This window comes from Sardina pilchardus, chromosome 1 (genome assembly GCF_963854185.1).
Source record: "Sardina pilchardus chromosome 1, fSarPil1.1, whole genome shotgun sequence".
Taxonomy (NCBI): domain Eukaryota; kingdom Metazoa; phylum Chordata; class Actinopteri; order Clupeiformes; family Clupeidae; genus Sardina; species Sardina pilchardus.
The window spans coordinates 10179021-10200886 of record NC_084994.1 but is presented as its reverse complement, the minus strand read 5'-3'; the positions used below and the strand labels follow the sequence as shown (position 1 = coordinate 10200886).

The following is a 21866-nucleotide window of genomic DNA, read 5'->3' as shown; positions in this document are numbered from 1 at the left end:
AAAAGAGACAGTTTTGAGAAAAACAAATCATATACTTTATTTTGTTATTGCATAGAAAACTATGATAGAAAGTCCAGTTACAGTACAACAGATTCACAATGTGACATTTTAAAGTCAGAAATACATTTTATACATATTTTAAGTCAGAAAAAACAAGTAGGCTGTTTTATAGTTCTGTATAAACACATATAGAAACACTGGCATGTCAGACCATCCTATCAAAAAATCAGCAAATAACATTCTTATAATCCACATATTCAGGAAAAGCACAAAATATCAGCATTTGTTTAGCATCACCAAAACAGTAGTCTAAACATTGAATATACAGATATCAATATACAGATATCAATATCTCAACAGCATCTCAGCATCACACATGTGTATGAACAGGAGTGGGTGACTGCAGCATGCTCAACTGCCAGGGCCACAGATCAAGCACCAGGCGCTTACATCACAATGGGTGTTGCTACGGTTACGTGGCTACTGCGGAATGTTGCGCAGTGTAGAAAGTAGACAGTTTAATTCAAACCAGAAACACAGAGAGAGAGAGAGAGAGAGAGAGAGAGAGAGAGAGAGAGAGAGAGAGAGAGAGAGAGAAGTGGAAAAAAGGAGAAAACAGAAAAGGGGAAAGAGAAAAAAGAGGGGGAGAAAAAGAGGGAGTAGAGAGAGAGGAAGAGGGGGAGAGGGAGAAAGAGAGTGAAAAGTGAAAGGAGGGGGAGTACTGAGGATTGAGAGAAAGGGTGACAGGTGGACAAACCTGTTGGAGGAGGAGCTCATGTGATCTGGCACAGGGACACTGAGGAGCCAAAAACCAGAAACCCTGGACAGAGGGGCTCAGTGAATGTGGAGTGGAACGTGTGCAGGTGGGTGAGTGTGTGAGAGGAGACGCTGTAAAAGGACAGAGTGCCGGCCGGCCAGTCCAGGTGCACTCCTACTCTTCTGGAGCCGGAGGAGCGGGCAGGTATGTCAGTGAGTTCAGTATTGTGCCAGACATGGTAACTGTCAGGAGAGCAGTACAGACTCCAGGACTTGGCATTCCGTCCCATTATGACGTCATAACTCTCCCCTTTCCTCTTGATGCTTTTATAGGCCACAGATATAACAGCTGCTTCTCCACTCCACTCAGCCTCCCAGTAGCAGCGTCCAGTCAGACCCTCTCTACACAACACCTGAGGCCAGTAGTCTGTGGAGTCAAATCTCTCTGGGTGTTCAGGATACGGCTGCTCCTCATCCACACGTGTCACCTTTCTGTTCCCCTCAGAGAGAGAGAGATTTCTGTGTGCTGTGTTTGGGTCCAGTGTGAGATCACAGGCATCTGCAGACAAGAGGAGAGAACATGAGGACACACACACACGCACTACCAACACATACAAACACATGCATGCGCACACGAGAATACACACACACATACACACACAATATGAACATGGGAAATACAAACACACACACACACACACACACACACACACACACACCAACACACCAACACACCAACACAAACACTTCTACTCACCAACACACACACACACTTCTAAACACCCTACCAACACACACAAACACACATACACACACAAACACACACACACTTCTACTCACCCTACCAACAAACACAAACTCCTACTCACCCACCCCACACACACACACACCTACTCATTCTATAAACAAACACACACACACTCCTACTCACCCTACCAACACAAACACACACACACACACACACACACACACACATACTCATTCTACAAACAAACACACACACACTCCTACTCACCCTACCAACACAAACACACACACACACACACACACACACACACATACTCATTCTACAAACAAACACACACACACTCCTACTCACCCTACCAACACAAACACACACACACACACACACAGACACACACATACTTCTACTCACCCTATCAAAACAAACATACACTTCTACTCACCCTACCAACGCACACACACACTCCTACTCACCCTACCAACACACACACACACACACACACACACACACACACACACACACTCCTACTCACCCTACCAACACACACAAACACACACACACACACACGCACACACACAAACACACACTTCTACTCACCCTGTCTACCTACATATTCACACTCACACACTGACACTCACACACTGTTACTCATTTCACCAACACACACACACACACACACACACACACACACACACACACACACACACACACACACACACACACACACACACACACAAACACACACTTTTACTCACCCTACCTACCTACATATACACACACACACACACACACACACACACACACACACACACACACACACACACACACTTCTACTCACCCTTCCTACACACACAGACACACACTCCTACTTACCCTACCGACACGCACACCTACTCATTCTACCAACAGACACTCACACACTGCTACTCTTTTTACCAACACACACACACACACACACACACACCATAGCAACACAAACACACTTTTACTCACCCTACCTACCTACACATACACACACACACACTTCACACACACTTCTACTCACCCTACCTACCTTACACACACACACACACACTTCTACTCACCCTTCCTACACACACACACACTCTCCTAGTCATCCTACCAACACACACACACACACACACACACACACACACACCATAGCAACACAAACACACTTCTACTCATCCTTCCTACACACAGACACACCCTTCTTCTCACCCTACCTACACACACATACACACACTTCTACTCACTCTACCAACACACACACACACACACACACACACACACACACACTTCTACTTACTCTACCAACACACACACACACTCCTACTCACCCTGCCAACACATGCACAAACACACACACCATACCAACACAAAACACTCCTACTCACCCTACCTACACACACACACACACACACACACACACACACACACACACACACACACACACACACACACACTACCAACAACACACATACAGACACCATGTCAACATAAATACAGGCACAGGAGCACACACACACACAAACACTATTCCAACACAAACACGCTCCTACTCACTCTTCCAACACACAAAACATGTCAACTCAAACACACACACACTTCTACTCACCCTACCAACAACACATACGGACACCATGTCAACACAAATACAGGCACAAGCACACACACACACACACACACACACACACACACACACACACACGCACCCTGCTATTAGATACCCACACACACATTCAAGCATTGCATGTCAAAACATGTGACTGTGAATGATCACTGAATAAACATTAAAAAAAAACTTACATCTCAGCAAATGTGGTCGTGCTCTGCTTACAGAAGTCCCCGTTCTGTAAGAAAAACAAACACACATGTACCATTTCAGAGATATCAAGCACTGTTGTTTTTCTGTTTGTGCTACCTGTGAAATGTCAAGCAGTCTATTACCCCACAGAAAATAGTCTGCTGCCTTATATGTGTATATTTCCCTCGATATAAAGTAATTAAGTAACTCTCTTTCCAGCTGTCTTTAAAATCGCATACAAAGGCATCCACATGTCCCAAGGTGGTGCCACAAGGACACTCTAGTTCTCAGAGGGAGACAATCTTGTGGTAAAAAGCCCCGACACTGTCTGTCCTGTACTTAGATTAGAGTTTGTGAGCAACGTGATGACTCCCTCTGAATAAAACCTTTCCAACAGTGCAACTCCATTATTTAATGCATGTGTCAGGGACCAGGTGTCCCAACATACAGAATGAATAGCCTCTCTGACAGACAATCAAGAAAAAATAAATCAGTAAATAAAATATCATGGGGATACACAGCTCCCTGTTTGACTGTTAACCTCACAGCCTGGTATCTCAGAGGCATTCAAATTTGGTAAACGGGGTTGAACGTTTGTGACAAATATACTTTCTCTGGACAGTTAGATTTCAGAGAATTTCTTGGTGTATAGGGTCCATTTTAACAGTAACCCTTCGTCCAGCTCCACTGAGTGTTCAGAAATGTTCGCGGACAACTCGAGACAAACAGAAAACTGTTTGCAAAGGTTCCCAAACATTCAGCTAAGTTTGCAAATTTCAAATGCACCTCTAAATATTTGCATTATTGGATGCTGCATCAAAAGAAACATCAAATACACTTCAATAATAAAGCAGCTATTACAATACAAGACATATTAGAAAATAGGCCACTACACTCTGTATGAAGAAATGAATATGATCTACACAATGGAGACAATGTCTAAATGTGCAGCACTGGGGTTTCTTTTCGAGCATACTTAAGTATCACCAGTTCACAGACAGGATCTTCCAGTCTAGCGGATAACAGCTTCAGTCCTGATTCTCCAGGATGATTGTAGCACAGATCCAGCTCTTTTAGATGGGAGGGGCTTGAAGTCAGAGCTGAAGCCAGAAAACCACAACCCTTCTCTGAGATGAGACAATCAGAGAGCCTGAGGGAGAGAGAGAAAGAAGGAGAGAAGGAGAGAGAGATTGTCCTTTTCATTTTCCCTTGCATACTGGTGACATTGTTTGAATCTGAAGTTATTTGTTTATTTTACAACAGATAGATCCGATTAAACTATTTATCAATTGATTGAACAAGAAACATTCCTTGAGTGGCGATATCTCATGACAACCCCACTCCGACACTCTGCTTTTTGCTCTGAATTGTCCATTGTGACATTCCATTTCATTCAGAGTGAGAGAACAGCGATTGCATAACAGCATTGCATTTGACAGCTATTAAGTGAGGAAGTTGTTTCAATTTTAATTTCAATTTGAACTATTGGAAGACTGGAACTACTTTTTAGTGTGAATGGGAAAAATATCTAAATAAATGATAGAAGACACAATTTGGTGTCTTTCAACACAATTAGTTGATAGCAGAACTGTTAGCAATATGGTACGAGTCAGTGGCGTTGGTAGAAGATATTGCAATGGCTGTGATTACCTGCAGCACAAGGCCAAATAAAAGCCATGGCAATATGTGCTACCGATGCCACTCTCACTTGTGCCATATTGCCTCATTATAAACTAATATGACACAGATGATTTGATCAGTTCACAGACATTTTAAGACTCACAAAATACGCTGAAAAGGTAGACCGTCCCTGCACAATGATAAGCAAAGTAGTATGCTACTTGTTTGCTTCATTTGGCTGACCAGTTGATGTCTATTTTTAGTTATTCTAACTAATCAGGAAATTTAAGACAAAGGAATGTCTGCACCCACCTTAATGTCTGTATTTTGCAGTTGGAATGGGACAGTCCCTTACAGAGAAGTTGAGCTCCAGAATCCCTCAAGTCATTGTCACTCAAGTCCAGCTGTTGCAGGGTGTTTGGTGACTGTAGAACTGAAGCCACAATCTCGCAAGATTTATCTGTGAGTTTACAATCAGCAAGCCTACATAGAAACACAACAAAACATAACATGAATACATGGAAAGATCTAGTGTTTCCATAATGCCCTGATAAATAAATCAAAATCAAGAACACAACATCATATCAGATCGCTACTGTCGCCATACTGGGATCAGCAGCCGTTCAGCTGGTAAAGGAATTCGCTTACTATAGGCTACTACACTGATATAGCATAAATTATCCCCTCATGTTGTCCCCGCAGCTAAAGGCGAGCGTTTGCACACTCGCAAGGTCTCTGCTAAGATACAGTGGAGTTGGACTTGTATGTGGACTTGACAAAGGTAAAGACGCAATACTGTTACAATGGAATGTTAACAAATCGTTCAAATTTAACTGTTTAGAAAAAAACCTAAACGTTCGGGCCTCGGGCCGCAGACTCAGTACCAGCCGTTGGCGACACTAACAGCAGCCGTTGGATCACAGCAGATCTAACGTTAGTAAAACCAAAGATCATAGAGCGCTACGCGCAAAACAGATGTCCTCAAAGCCTGGCGAGAAGATTCGATAATTTTCAGGGCGGTCTTTGAGCCCGAGTTTCTGCCCTCTGATACAACTACTCAAAACCTGGCGAGAAGATTCAAGGACGAGGCAGCAGAGCTGTTGACTAACGTTACCCGCTGTGGTTTAGCTAGCTAGCTGCTACTCTTGTTGCTACTTTCTTATGTGGAACACTAACATCGGACAACGGCATTCAGAGGCGAACCATAACGTTTCGCTTCCATTAGAAACGAAATGAAATGATGAGAAAAAAATACTCTTGAACTTATTGTCAATCTGACATACATCAATAACAAAGGTAACGTTAAATAAGACATTTCTCACCAGTGTTAAGAACAACACCGTTGTGGTTAGCTAGACACTCAGCTATCATAATAGCGTCGTTACCCGAAAAGTTGAGCTGTCAACCGTTAACCGTAAGGTCCAACGTCCTTTCCCCGGTTTTACTGAATAACTAATTCTAGTATAATTAATTGATTAACCCGATATCTTAAGAAGTACTGAAAGGAAAGGAAAAAGAGTTTACATGCCTACCTGGCGATAAAATTTAAGTATTTTGTCCCACCACCCACAGCAAAACGAGGCAGAGAGCAGAGCTACTCGATGTGGTTCACTCACGGACTCAGAAATAACTTTAACGGCTGCGCGCTGCAGTATTTATTCCGAAGGTGACGTGGCTATCTCTCGTGCCAGACAATAAAGAGAAAGGATAGGACAGGACAGTGGTAAGAGAAAAAAGATAGAAATATAGAACAGATAGGATAGAAATAGTAATGTACCCAAAACGCTATATCCATCATTTTAAAGCATTTCCATAAATCATTTTTTATGATTATTTTGTTTTCCAAGTAATTTCAGTGGAGCCTAATTGGGTTAGGCTGTTATTTGATTTGTCTTTCAATCAAAACAACCCAACTGTACTTTTTATGTTACCCGAAATTACACAACATGACAGAATGTTTTCAAAAATGAATGTAGGCAGCGTTCTGGAAAAGAGTTCTTCATGTACCTAACAAAAACCACAATAAATAATGACTCTGACGTAATTGGGTGGTTATGGCTACAAACACAGTAGGCCTATAGGCATGTCATCTCCTTCCTAATGAATCAGTGTTCGCTTGTAAATTGGCTGCTATGGTTTAGCCAAAGGAATGACACTTAGTATAGCCTTTGGGCTTTATTGTGTTTTTTTATATCCTTCTGAACACTTGATGTTCAATAAAGTTTCAATCAATCAATTTTCAATCAACCAATCAATGCTGATGAGCTCCAGGTAATTGGCAAACATGACCCCAAGGACATGGACATGTAGGATAGATAGCTCCTGGATGAAGAGGAAGACAAGGATGTGCTAGAGCAGGAGAGTAATCTCCTATCATCCTCAGCAGGGTGTGTGTGTGTGTGTGTGTGTGCGAGCCCAACTGTAAGCATGCACATTTGTGGTAGTGACGAGAGCTTCTGCTCTGATTTCCGTCTCCATTTTATGTTGCGGCCTCTGAGCCACCTGTAACAACAGTCAACATAATCAGGAGACATTATTCTCCTGTAATGACAAAGATTACACACACACGCACAGATCTAAAAGGTTTTAATAAGATGTAGGCTAGTGTAATGTGTTAAGTGGATGACTTGAAGGGATGAATGACATATTGTCCTAACGGTATCAGCCAATATTTGCCTAATTAAACAATAAAATAAAAAATATCAGGAAACACATAAGTGCTTATTCCAACCATAATATCTGCATGCTATTGGAACTCAACAGTCCCTTAGAGAGAAGCTGGACTCCAGAATCCCCCAGGTCATTGTTACTGAAGTTCAGCTGTAGCAGGGAGTTTGGTGACTGTAGAATTGAAGCAGCAATCTCACATAATTTATCTGTGAGCTTACAATCAGCAAGCCTGCATAAGAACACAACAAAACATGAATTAATGGAATATATAGTATACACAGTGCCCTGATGAATAAATAACAATCTAGAGACATTTCAACAACAGTGCAAAAATCACTGTGTATCACTATGGTCAAACCCACACACACACACTATACACACATGCACGCACGCAGGCACGCACACCTGAAAGATTTTACTTTGATGTAGTCCAAGGTATGATGTAGCTAAATTGTAGGGGTGCAATGAATATTGGCCTCACATGATCATCAACCAATATTGGCCTTGTTGACTTGTATCGGCTTATTTGTAAAAACGGATGAGGTTTATCTGTAATATCAATTCTGCAAAAGCTAAATGTTGTGTTAAGCAAGAGTTAATGCTGAAGGGCTAAACGACTTGCATGTTTCACTGTCACTATAGCTAACAACAATTAAGGAAACAAACAAATACAAAAAGTATGTCAAAAATGGCCTTACACCAACCTTAATGTCTGCAGTTTGCAGTGGGGACTAGACAGTCCCTCAGAGAGAAGCTGAACTCCAGAATCTCTCAGGACATTGTGACTCAGGTCCAGCTCTATCAGGGAGTTTGGTGACTGTAGAACAGTAGCCACAATTCCACATGACTTCTCTGAGAGTTTGCATGCAGCAAGTCTGCATAACAACATGAGAAAAGATCAAATTAAAGGGCTATTGTTTGAACACTGCACCACTAAATCAACATAATCAAGACAGATTATTCCCCTGTAACGACAGTACATAGTCTGGCTATCACAATACTAAGATCAATCTTTTAAGAGCTTATATTTTAAAAACGTGGGCCTATAGCCAGTATTGTAGTGGAGACTAAACGCAAATAAACACAGTTTATCCACCTCGCAAAAGAGTTTATTCACCAACTTTTAATATTCAAAAATCACACTGTATTATCTGCATTCACAATATGTATACTCATCAACACTGGAACCATTTAATCCACTGGTATTGTTATAAACATTGGATAATAACCTCCACCATCATCAAACATGTTCTGCATGCCTTTTTAAAAAAAAAAAAAAAAAAAAAAAACATGATAGAGCATAGACCACTACACCCCTGCCTGTAGCTTATCTATTTCATAACATCTAAACTACAGGCTAACGTCTCTCACTCTAATTTGTGACAAAAAAAAATTAAAAACAAAAGAAAAATCTGTTAAAGTAGCTGTATAATGTAGGCTAAGCAAATAATTGTACATTTCATTAGATAATGGCTCATTTACATACTAGTTCTAAGGATATCTAGGAGTTCAACATTTTAGCACATTCACCTGTAAGATATTCCTCCATAGACATACAATGGACATAAAATCTGGCTCATTGAGCATGTTTTTCCTATTAAAATACAGTTACACGAGTAGCCACACGACCAAGTATGGTGAGACAAAATAAAACGTGATGCATTTCTAAGCAGGTAAGAGTGATAACTATATTGTGTGGCGGAATAACATTGGGAGCACTAGACTCAGCGCAGTAATATCCTCACTCCAAAGTGAAACTGAAAGTGCAGGAGTGAGGATATTACTGCGCCACACAATATAGTTATCCCTCTTACCTGCTTCGAAATGCATCACGTTTTATTTTGTCTCACCATACTTGGTCGTGTGACTACTCGTATAACTGTATTTTAATAGGGAAAACATGGAGGCGTTTGGTCGCTTCTAACTTAATCTCTGTTTGGATCCTAATGAATGAACTGAGCTAGCTAAGTGCTATCACCGTAACACCGCGCACCAGAGCCAGTGAGTGCACGCATTGAAACGTGAGAGGTATGTATCAACTCATCTTAGTAAAGGGAATAACATAGTTTAATATGAAAAAACAGCGAAGTGTTCCTTTAATAACCTGGTCAATCTTGCATGCAGTTATATCTGTTGAATTGATTTCTTTAATGTTTTGAATGCAGGTCTGGAATGGCTAATTGGGAGCTTATAGGGAGGATTCCCAGTGAGCCGTTTACATTTTGGGCCAGTATGAATATATAGATATATTATTTCTGAAGTTAATTTGCTGCACCCTCATGCGCAAGCACATGTTTGCTGTGAGGAACAGGTAATGAAAACCTGAGAATGAGATGTAGTTCCATTGTAGCATTTGTAATGACGTGGAATGGATTTTACATGAACTTCGGAGATATACTAACAGTTTTAAAACAGCACTGACATTTTGCATGGCAAAAGCATGTAACAATGCATGTAACAATTACAAAGTGGGTGGGACTCGTCTGCAGCAGAGCCATAAACCAACAGCAAACAACAAATGACAGCCAGAACCATATGTGCTACCAACGCCACTCTCAAATGAGCCAAATTGCTCCATTGTAAACTAATGTGACACAGATGAGTTATTTAAGGACTCACAAATAGGCTCAAAAGTAGAACTGTCACTATAGCGTATGTGGCATCACAAGTGGACATGTGGTACAGAAGTGCCTATCCCACGACAACATGGCCCCCAACCGAACTACGTGTCCCAGAGTGCACCACACGGACAGGTGCAAATGAGCAGGCGCAGAGGGACAGAGAACAAAGGGAGCTGAGACAGAGAGCATGTTGCTACCCGATGTGAGTCAGGTGCAGATGTGAGTTGCACATGTGTCACTTTGCGACTATGATGGGGCGACATCTACATTCTTAACAGTCTTCTGTTATAAACGTTTTATGTGTAGGGACCCAGAGCAAGCTCCTGATAAGGTTTGGTGCTGTTTTGAGCAATATTGCTGGTTTAAAAATGCTATTTTGAAAGCGTTTGGCTCACCGCTTATTTGATGTATTTTCATTCAGAAAAACACTTTTTGGTCAATTTTTGCTGACGGTCAAAACAACTGGACTTTGTGAAGGTATATTTTCTGTGCTACCCACTAAATCTTTTTTAATTGGATTGAATGTTTTGCGTTGGACTACTGCTGTGACATAAAACTTCTGCTTGCTTGGCATCACGTTTAGACTCTTCTCTGCTCTACATCCCACCTGCTTCAAATAAAAACCTTTCATGATATCACACATATTATTAACAAAAAAAATGAAGTACACAAACAATTACAGAATTAATTCAGAATATGCATGGCCTGCACCAACCTTAATGTCTGCAGATTGCAGAGGGGACTAGATCCCTTAGAGAGAAGGTCAACTCCAGAATCCCCCAGGTCATTTAAACCCAAGTCCAGCTTTATGAGGGAGTTTGTTGACTGCAGAACTGAAGCCACAATCTCACAGGAATTATGTGTGATATTACAATTAGCAAGTCTGCAAAAGAGTATGACAACATTATATGACAAAATACTATGCAAGGTGTTTAGATACTAAATGTAAAAAAGGGTATCACCAATGTTTAGGTCTGTTGTTTGCTGTGGAAATTACAATCTGAGACAGAAGTTGAACTCCAAAACATTACACATGTTCTTTCATGTTGACAAAATACACATGTGCTGATACCTCCTTCTGTAGGGGTTGGTCTGGTGACCCTGAAGTAATCTAAACAGAGCAAATAAGACACGGGCTGTGTCTTAGATGTCGTACTTCTGTACTTGCAATACCTAATTTGAGTCCATGAGTGCCTGCTAGTCCCTGGGTGGTACTCTCATAACGGCTGAATGTGGAATGGTGGACACTTTTTGCCCTAAACAGACACCATCTTGGCTACCTAGCTGAAGGGGAGGGAGCGTTTTCAAACTTGTGATAATCACGATTGGGGAATCTGGAGCAGCAGTGATGAAAAACACACTTTACAGATGGACAAGCAAGATATAACAAACTGTTCATGTTTTGCCCTCAACAGACACCATCTTATTTACAACTCAATAGTCAACATTTTCATTTTCAACATTTAATATCTTGTTTATGTTCTTTTTGCAGCTAAATATGCGATATGAAATTTGCGAGCAACTTAAGGAATTCAATTTGAAAGAAAATATAAGCTTAAGGTAACACTATAAAGTGTTTGAAACTTTATTCTTTAAAACTCCACCAGTGTGATTAGCAGGTGAATAATTACAGGTTAATACTGAGCTCTTGGATGAGTTACTGATACTCTTTTGTGATTATTATTATGCATTTATTTGTTGTTGTTGTTTTGTTTATTATTTTCCATGTTTATTTTTCATTCAACTAGGGTGAAGTGTAAATAAATTCTCTACTTCACCAGTTCCCATCCTAGTCTGTTGGTTTGATTGGGAATTTATTAGGTGAACATTCACTGAAACCTACCGACATGACCACATAGCCATTTAGCCCCCTGAATAGACTGAAAATAATACATGCTGAACTGTTAACATTCTTTAATGGGTATAGTTTTGCCTGTTACATTTGAATTTTACACGGTGTCCCAACGTTTTTTGATTTGGGGTTGTAAAATTAAACATTTTTTTTCCTCTTTTGCAAACCTAACACATGTGCCAGTGTCTCTTTGTGTGCTTTATTCTACTAAAGAACAGAGAAGCAGTCACCAGTCTGTACCTCAGCTTTTCTGATTGATTGAATTGATTTAGCCTCTTCAGAGTATAAGACATCCACTATTTAGCTAAGTGTCTTTTTTGACCATTATATCTATGTAAGGGTCATATGTCAAATTGGGGAATGAAAATATTCTACTCTTTAGCAATTCTAACCATTCTAAATAGTGTTATGTCATGTAAATTTCAGGTTAACTATTACATCACCACTATTGTCCTCTAATACAATGCCAGTATATAGTAGCCCACAGTTGTAACTATTTTGTTGACCTCATCATATTGTAACCACATCACTAACCTCATTGCTTCCAGCTTGCAGTTTGTATGCTCCAGCCCAACAGACAGGAACCTCACTCCAGAATCCTCCAGAGGATTAGAACTCAGGTCCAGCTCTTTCAACAGGGAGTTTTCTGACTGAAGCACAGATGCTAGGACCGCACAGGAATCCTTTTGTAGATCACAACCAGCCAATCTGCAGTAACATAAGACATGGCAGACAAGATACTACATTACCAGTATTAAGTAGCTATTTTGTTGCATTTTAATTTATCATTCAGATTCAAATCCTTGGGTAATTTCAGATATTTCCTGAAAATCATCGAAATCCATCCATAACTTTTTGAGTCATCTTGCTAACAGACAAACAAACAAACCCCGATGAACATAATCACCTTGGCGGAGGTAAATATATATACCATTATAACGGGCTAGTTCTCCTGATTCAAATGATGTGTACATTGTATCTCTACCATGTAGCATGATACGCCTTTTTGTGTCACAAGGGTATCAGGTCTGGAAAAACGTAATGTTCCATGTAGTCAGTCTTATTTATTGCAGTGAGCGACTCACACATGTCAGTGTAACTAGGTGTTACATCACCACTATACCCTCCAAGACAACGCCAATATTAAGTAGCCTACAGTTTAAGCAATTTGTTGACCTCATCATATTGTAACCACATCACTAACCTCAGTGTTTTCAGTTTGCAGTTAGTATGCTTCAGCCCAACAGACAGCAACCTCACTCCAGAATCCCTCAGAGGATTAGAACTCAGGTCCAGTTCTTTCAACAGGGAGTTTGACTTAAGAGCAGATGCTAGGATCTTACAGGAATCCTCTTTGAGATCACAACCAACCAATCTGTAGTAGCATAACAAATGTGGCAGAGTGACTATTGCGAAATGTAACAAGATATGACATCACCAGTATTAAGTAGATGATTTGTTGCTCTGTAGTTTATTATAATTCAGATTCAAATGTATAACAGAACTGCTATTCTTACTCACCGTGCTTTCCTACAAGACTTCAATACTATAAGCAGTCTCTCACGACCCTCACTTGATGTCTTGTACTTAGCCAGGTCAAACTCATTAAGTGTTTCCTCTGACACCAGAAGCATGTAGGCCAGTTGTGAACATTGGGTAGGTGAGAGATTTGCTCCATAGTCTATGTACTGCTGAATCTCCTGATGAAGGGTGTTGTCCTTTATCTCCGATAAACAGAGGATCAGATTCATGCATCTTTCAGGGACTTTTTTGTCCTCACTCAGAATTCTTCTGATGTACTGGGCTGTTTTCTTATGGTTGTCTGAGCTTCTCTCTATGTGTGGCAGAAGGCCTTGTAGGAGTTTCTGGTTGGACTCAAGTGAGATGCCTAAGAGAAAGCGAAGGAAAAGGTCCAGATGTCCATCTTCCTTCTGGATGGATTTGTCTATTTCAGTTCTGAAAAACTCAGCCATGGAAAGGTTGGAAGGGGCTGTTGAGTCCTCCTTAGTCTGACATTTCTCAGATTCTCGTGAGGTAAATTGTCTCAGGGCTTCTGTGTCCCTAATAACAAAGGAGTGAAACACAAACAATGCAGCCAGAAACTCCTGAATGCTCAGATGCACAAAGCAATAGACTTTATGTTGGTCGAGAACAAGCTCACTCATGAAGAACTCATGAGCACATGCCAGAGTACAATGTCATGTCTTCTTCATTGATGCCACATTCTCTCAAACTGTCTTCATTAAACAAGATATTTCCCTTCAGCAGTTCTCCATATGCTAGTTTAGATAATTTCAAAATAGGCTTTTTGTTGGACTCCAGACGTTTTTTATCATCTCGTTCAAAGCCTTTGTCATATTTTTGTCCCTTCCTACGTGTCTCAGTGAGCAGGAAATAGATATAGATCTCAGTCAGTGTTTGAGGGTAGTCACTTGTACTGGTAAGATTGATCATTTTCAGAAGCACAGTGGCTAAGATCCAGCAGAAGACAGGGATGTGGCACATGATGTAGAGAGTCTTAGACCTTTTAATGTGGGCGATGGCAGTGTCCGCTTCCTCTGGATTCGTAATCCTCTTCTTGAAGTAGTCATCCTTCTGTTGGTCATTGAATCCTTGTACCTCTGTCCACCTGTCTATGTATTCAGTAGGGATCCGTTGGACAGCTGCTGGTCGGGAGGTTATCCAAATAAGCGCATTAGGCAATAGATTACCTGTGATGAGGTTGGCTATCAACACATCCACTGATGCAGTATCCTGGAGATCATCCATGTCTTGTTCCACATTCCTCAGGGAGAGTTTGCGCTCATCCAGACCATCAAAGATGAACATGATCTTGAACTCTCCTAACATTTCCGGATGTATGACTTTTCCATCCAGTCCCCGATGAAAGTCAAGGAGGAGTTCGAGAAGAGTGTATGACTTAATTTGTTTCAAGTTTAACTGTCGGAACGGAAGTGCAAATATGAAATCAACATCTTGATGGGCCTTTCCTTCTGCCCAGTCCAGGATGGAATTTTGCACACATACAGATTTTCCGATGCCAGCAATGCCTGTAGTCATCACAGTTCGGATTTTCTCATCTTCCTCTGAATGCTTAAAGATGTCATTACAGTCGATTTTGTCTTTCTTTGCCTTTTGGGATTTTGACAGCGTTTCAATCCTGCGAACCTCATGTTGAGTGTTGACTCCTTCACTCTCTCCCTCTGTGATGTAGAGCTCTGTGTAGACTTTACTCAGGAGTGTTCTGTTGCTTCCCCTCTCGGTACACTCATAAATCTTACCAAACTTCTCTTTCATCCACTTTTTGTGTTTTTCTTTGACTACCTGCAGAATTGCATCTGTCAAAAAGAAACATAATAAGAAATCAATCCACTGTACTCAGCCAGAATAATTCACACCTGTTTTTGTACAACTGTATACATTTACTGTAGACTACTTTGTACAATTACTTTGTATTAGTTACTATGCAACTGTATTAATTTATGATGAGTGATGTTCCATGGAAAAAAATCATCTATACCCATAATGATGACTATTTGCTATATTTTAGTTATACATAACTAGTGCATCATAAATATGCTGCACACATTTTAGTAGATTGTCATTATAAAAGTCAACCATCTTTCTTATTTGAGTATTGAACAAGTGCTCCCTCAAACAAAAAGTAAAAATAAAAGTTTCATAACAATTCAGTGACTAGTACACAAACATGTGGTACAGCTGTAGAATGTATTAAAGTCTTACCATCTTGCTTTGATGACATTGCAGCATCCCTGGAGAAACATGACAAGAAGACAATGCAAATTCATTATAAAAGCATTTCAATAAATCACTTATACTGTATATGTGTACAACAGAATGTTCATAAAAGTATTGGAGAAATACCTTTGTCTGTGTGTGTGTGTGTGTGTGTGTGTGTGTGTGTGTGTGTGTGTGTGTGTGTGTGTGTGTGTGAGTGAGTGCGTTCTGGGCCAGTCTGAATATCATGAGCTTTAATGCTTTAATGTAGCATATTGTTTCTGAGGTTCATTTGCTGTTGTGGCACTTGATCAGTTTCCCAAATATCAACAAAGTAACATTAACTGTTCGGAAATCCCAACCAAGTCTATATTTGCAATAATTTAGGAAAGTAAATGAGCGGCACGAGTGGCACAGCCCTCACAAACTCTCATGTGTGCAGGGGGGATGTCACGTGTAGTAGGCCTAGGAGTATGATGACATTGAGTACAGAGATCTCATGCAGTATTTTATGGACTGGTGCCTGAGGAACCATCTCCAACTCAATACGGCCCAGACCAAAGAACTGGTGGTGGATTTCCATAGGAAAGGTCATCCCCCATCAGCACCAGTGAGCATTCAGGGAAATGAGATGGTGAGGGTGACACCTGGATGTTCACCTGAAGAGTAAGCTGGACTGGTCCAACACCACGGCTGCACTCTACCAAAAGGGCATGAGCAGGCTGTATCTGATGAGGCAACTCGGATCGTTTGGGGTTTAGTGGGCACTTTTGAGAACATTTTACAACTCAGTGGTGGCATCAGCCATTTTCTATGCGGTAGTATGTTGGGGGAGCGGTATCTCGACTGCCGACAGGATGAAACTGAACAAACTTGTTAAGAGGGCTAGTGCTGTTCTGGGATGTTAGCTTGACCCAACAGAGACAGTGGGAGAGAGCAGGATGGTGGCTAAGCTAACATCTGTGCTGGGTGATGAGCGTCACCCAATGCATGTCACTCTGACAATACTGAGCAGCTGTTTCAGTGCAGGCTGCTACACCCTGTGTGTAAAGGAGAGACATCGCTGGTCCTTCCTGCCCACTGCTGTTAGATTGCACAATAAGCACCACCCCAATAGCACAAGGCACTTTAGAACTACTAGAGCTGTTTTACTGACTACAATTTTTATACATTATACAATGACAATATCTATTCTTAGGAACTGTGGCTTCCAATCAGAACAGGTTATCTTTGTTGTTGTATTTATTTATCTATTTATTTCGTATTTTAGCATTAGTGCAGGACCAGGATGACGAGATTGTGTTACTGTGATAAATGGCTGTACACAGTAGCTATTCCACATGTGCTCAAACAGGTGTAGTGCAGGGGAGCAGGAGTTTGTATTGTTGCATGTCTTACTGATGATGCATAGGGTGTGTCTGTCTGTGTGTCTGTGTGTGTGTGTGTGTGTGTGTGTGTGTGTGTGTGTGTGTGTGTGTGTGTGTGTGTGTGTGTGTGTGTGTGTGTGTGTATGTGTCAGAGAGAGAGAGAGAGAGAGAGAGAGAGAGAAAAGTGGGTTGCAAAAAGCAAATTTCTCCTTTGGAAAAATTAAAGGATTCATTTTACCTTAAAGGAATAATTAATAACCCTAGTCTGGCTGTCTGTTACCATCTTAAACTCAATCTTTTAAGATTGAGTATTAGTCTGGGGAGTCTGCTCTTTATTTCTACTGCACAAGAGGCATGATCAATGGACATAGTTCCAATGACTCCATATGCTTGCATAGTCCCTCAACCAATCAGACCGGGTGTGCCTGGGTGTGCCTGGTGGATAAGCCAGTTTGTGATTGGACCCAGCAAACGTGGACAGGAAGCAGGAGAGATAGATGTGCAGGTTTCCAGCCTGAGTTACAGGGCATAATCTAAATCCAAACTCTAAATCACCACCAGATCTCAAAAGCCCTCAAAAATAAAATATCACTACAATATGTCTTGCAGTCTTACATTACAATCTTCCTCACATGGAAGATTTGACATTTAATTTCACTGAGCAACTTGCAACTGGTGAGTTGTGTATGTCTACCTCTCTTCTAGTTTGTCTGCCAGGTTGTTGAGGTTCATCTTCCTCAGGATGGTCAGAGTCATTTTCACTGAGCCTTCCCCCCCATATGCCTCCTTCATCTTAGAGGCAACATCTGTAGCGTCACTGTGCTCCAGCGATCCTTTGGGGATGGACTCAAACCCCTCCATGGTCCCCTCAGTGTCAGACAGGTGTGACTTGAACCGCTTCAGCTGTGCCTCCTCCAACTCATCCAGAGTTCTGAAGAGCAGGTCCAGAATGTTCTTCGCCATGGCACTCACCTGTCATACAATAAATACAGATTGTTGGTCTTGAGAGAAAAGGTCTAGGATGTTTGCCAAGGTGCCCATTTAGCTTTTATCACTGTTGTAGTTCTAAGGTTAGTCTGGAGTCCTGCTAGGTATGGGGGCATCATCTAAATGTGCCCTCTTTGCCTCTTAACAGATTAAAAATGTCATTAAAAGGTTTGTACTATATGAACAGAGTCCTTACAAGACAAAACGATGCAGGTTTGTGCAATAAAAAGAGCCTAAAAGATGCAAAGAAGCAGACACATCAGTCACCAGTGCTGAAACTCTATATATTTTTCAACATGGACGTTTGCAACTCTTGATTTGCTTTTTTTTTGCAGTGTTTCAATTTGGTAGTGGGCGAATTCCAAGCTGTGACGCGTCACGCATGTCTTCTTTCTTTGTGCATTGATACTGAGCTCCACTTCTATCCTCTCTGTCTGTGGTCCCACACTATGTGTGAGAGGGGGAGTGGCTACAGTAGAGCGGAGAAACAATGTGTGCTTCTTATACCAAAACATTTAACAATATTGTTTTAATTTCTTATTCAAACAACGCCAAACTTGACACTGCACTTACTGGTATCTGTAGCAAGACAACTGCCAAGTCTGAAATGAATCCCATGGATGGTTTGACAGATATGCGGTTAACATACAAACAAGCAGACGGGGGAGTGGCTACAGTAGAATGGTGGGAGAGTCATTGTATGCCTATTTTATCAATACATTTATCAATATCTTTTGCATTTCTTATCCAACTACGGCACTGCACTTACCCGTTACTCACAACAACAACAACAACAACAACAACAACAACATCAACAGATCGGTGTGGGGAAAAGCGAAAGCATGATCGCATGCCGACTAAAGGGAAGTGCCTACTCCGGTCTCTTACTACTGGCATGAGTGGGTCATCACCGGGTATCCTCGTGTGTGAGAGTGCATTTGTGGCCCCTGGGGGTGAGGACTTGGAAGCAGCGGCCTACTACGCGAACATGGAAGGGCCATCGCAGCAGGAGAGAGAGCAAAACGCAAGTCATCACCTAATACAGGAGAGTACCAACAATTCCTGACTTTTATATGTGTGGGCAGGCACCTGGGAGTGAATGAGTTGAGTGCCGTGTTTTTGCCCACAGAAGAGCAGACTGGTGTCCGTGTGCAGAACGGAGGCTGGACTTAATGCACCTGCCTGGTGTGAAGTGTCGAGTGCAGCTGGGTGGGTGGACTGAGTGTCTTCCTTCTCCCGGCGGTGTATGTGGGTGCAGTGGAGCGGTACGGAGACACACTGGATACCGAGAGCCAGTGGATCCTCTTCTCTCCCCACTAACGGGCTGTACAGTAGAGGTGGAAAAGTCCAGCTTCAGATAGTGAAAGTCCAACCATGTATTGGATCTACCTGTGCACTTAACACAGGTGATCTCATCAGTTAGCTGTTACCTGTCTGAGGAGTTGTGCTAATTAGAATCAGCTGGTTGGAATGGATAGATAGATAGATAGATAGATACTTTATTGATCCCCAAGGGGATGACAGATATGGGGCAGGACTTTTACTTCCTGAAGCTAGCCTGGCTAGCACCTACCACTTCTCAAATGAGACGCTGGGTATTTCTCAAAGTCAAGAGCTTGTCCTTGATAGAATGCTTTCTTTCAAGTCGAGTGCTAGAGAGACAAGGCTACACACCTTCCCAGTACCCTCTCCAGCCGTCAAGATCACATGCAATGGAACAGCTTAGCGAGTGTGGAAGTGCACGTCAATTGTGCACGGTTCCGGCTGCGCGCTTAATTAGAACCGTGGAAATTGTGCTGCTTTTACAGGAGTTCCGACAACTGCAGCTGCACTTTCCTCTAAATAAACTTTTTGGAGTAGCCTACAGTATTTCCACATTCGACTTGGTCTTCACATATCACAATCCGTAGTTTATAATTATATTAGTGTCAATGGAAAGTTATACCGGTAATTGGCAACAGCAACGGTAATGTTAAACTTCTACAAAGTTCGTATTGGGCGAAGTTCTGAGATAAATTAATAACAAGTCTATCACAACTTGTTCATGCACATTGACATATGCATTTATGATGAATATGCACAATAACTTGATACAGTATAAATGCCTGAGCAAATATACGATGGCATTAACAAAACACTTAATTCATATTTAGCCTACATTAACACGCACTGCTTCTTTGCATCTACTTTCCATCTCCCTCTCCCTCTTTTTTTTTAAACCGCACCGTCAGAAAATTTCTAATTGTTCATACGCAAAGGATTGTGGGTTATTTCTTCACTCCGAGGATCCATCGATGCATCCTCCAAAATTCTCCGAAATTCTCAGAACGAAGGACTCAGTACTTGCTAGAATTTGAAAGCATCCTTGACTTTGGAACCGTGCTTGACGAGATTTGATGACGTAACGTCCTTGAAAAAGTGGCTTGGAAGGAGCAATCCTTGACTTTGAGAAGCACCCGTGGTCTGGCAACCAGATGTTCATTTTCTCGTATTTTAAAAAAATGCCCAGATCCGTTCATTGGGCGCCACGGATGTCTATCAAATGCGTCTGTGCATAGCTCATCATGGTCTTGCTTTCTCCCCTGTTCTGTGATTGGTCGCCAACATCAGGCTAAAATGTGGGCGTTAGTTTCCAGACTGCCTTAGCAGCGTGAAAGAAATCACTGCGCAAGGCAGTATGGGAACACCCAGGCTATCCTGAAGCTGGACTTTTCCACCTCTGCTGTACAGTCCGTACAGTGCTATGGACGATGCTTGGTGGGACTGAGTTATGTTGAGTAAAAATATGTCTTCTGTATAAGCTTAAACAGAGCCCAGCCAAGAAGTCAAAAAACATTTTGATAAACTTTGAGGGACTGCTATGACCATGCAGGATCATCCAGACTACTCGTGGTGATTTTACTGCATACTATTCCTATTTATGCACCAGCCTGCAAAATTTGAGCCATCTACATATCTTAGTTCTTGAGCAATGGGCTTGTGAACTTTGACAAAAAAAAGAGGCAGAACAAATTTGACACCCCCCTCCCCCCGTAAAACTGGCTGTTACTTGAAAAGTATTGATCTTAGCACAAAAACATTTTACAGAGTGTCTGCTGGGTAACATTGGTACACATGGTAGATTTTTTTGAGACGCAAGTGCGTTCACTCTGGTTGAAATGACGTGAAATTACCCAATTGTCATTTCCGTTAAGTGCACAGAGTTAGTGTTTGATATGAGAAGACACTTCTGTTAAAATGTAGCCTACACACTCCGTCAGTAAGCACACGGTGCAGATAGGGTGCTACACAAAAGTGTAACAACGTGCAACATGTGCCAATTTTAAGATATGCCTTAAATATGTTGATGGCTATGTTATGGTATTTCAATCTGTCCATTTATTTCCACAAAACCTGTCAGAAGTCATAATTTAAGGGATTATTTTTCAAAATGTTCTTCTGGCCTAGCATTGCTGAGTTACTAATTTTCAGAGGGGTTCAGGCTTTGCAAAAGTCCTTGAAGTTGTGGCTTGCACGACTCAGAGGGTCTGTTCTTAGTCCTCCAGAAGAAACTGAGTTGTTGCAGCTCAGCAGCACTTAGCAAAAAAGACGCTATGGATCTGTGACCACCAGATCATCATTCTTCTGGATAAGCATTTCGTCAGAATATCCTGTCCGCGGTAGGGCCTATGCGTATTCCTTTCAATACTGAATACATGATGTG

At 41.5% G+C, this 21866-nt stretch overlaps 1 protein-coding gene and 1 pseudogene across 1 annotated transcript in view; both read right to left on the bottom strand.

The window, feature by feature from the left end:
• LOC134076331 (zinc finger protein 850-like) overlaps positions 1–21866 on the bottom strand; it is a 769162-nt pseudogene that overhangs the window by 415897 nt on the left and 331399 nt on the right.
• LOC134080835 (NACHT, LRR and PYD domains-containing protein 12-like) overlaps positions 20–21866 on the bottom strand; it is a 22805-nt gene continuing 958 nt past the window's right edge. Inside the window, 13 exon segments of the mRNA XM_062537480.1 lie at positions 20–1315; positions 3311–3354; positions 4285–4458; positions 5241–5411; positions 7660–7827; positions 8303–8473; positions 10935–11102; positions 12606–12779; positions 13276–13446; positions 13593–14245; positions 14247–15409; positions 15816–15844; positions 17871–18148. Coding sequence (XP_062393464.1) covers positions 774–1315; positions 3311–3354; positions 4285–4458; positions 5241–5411; positions 7660–7827; positions 8303–8473; positions 10935–11102; positions 12606–12779; positions 13276–13446; positions 13593–14245; positions 14247–15409; positions 15816–15844; positions 17871–18139 — 3897 coding nt within the window. The 5' untranslated portion in view covers positions 18140–18148 and the 3' untranslated portion in view covers positions 20–773.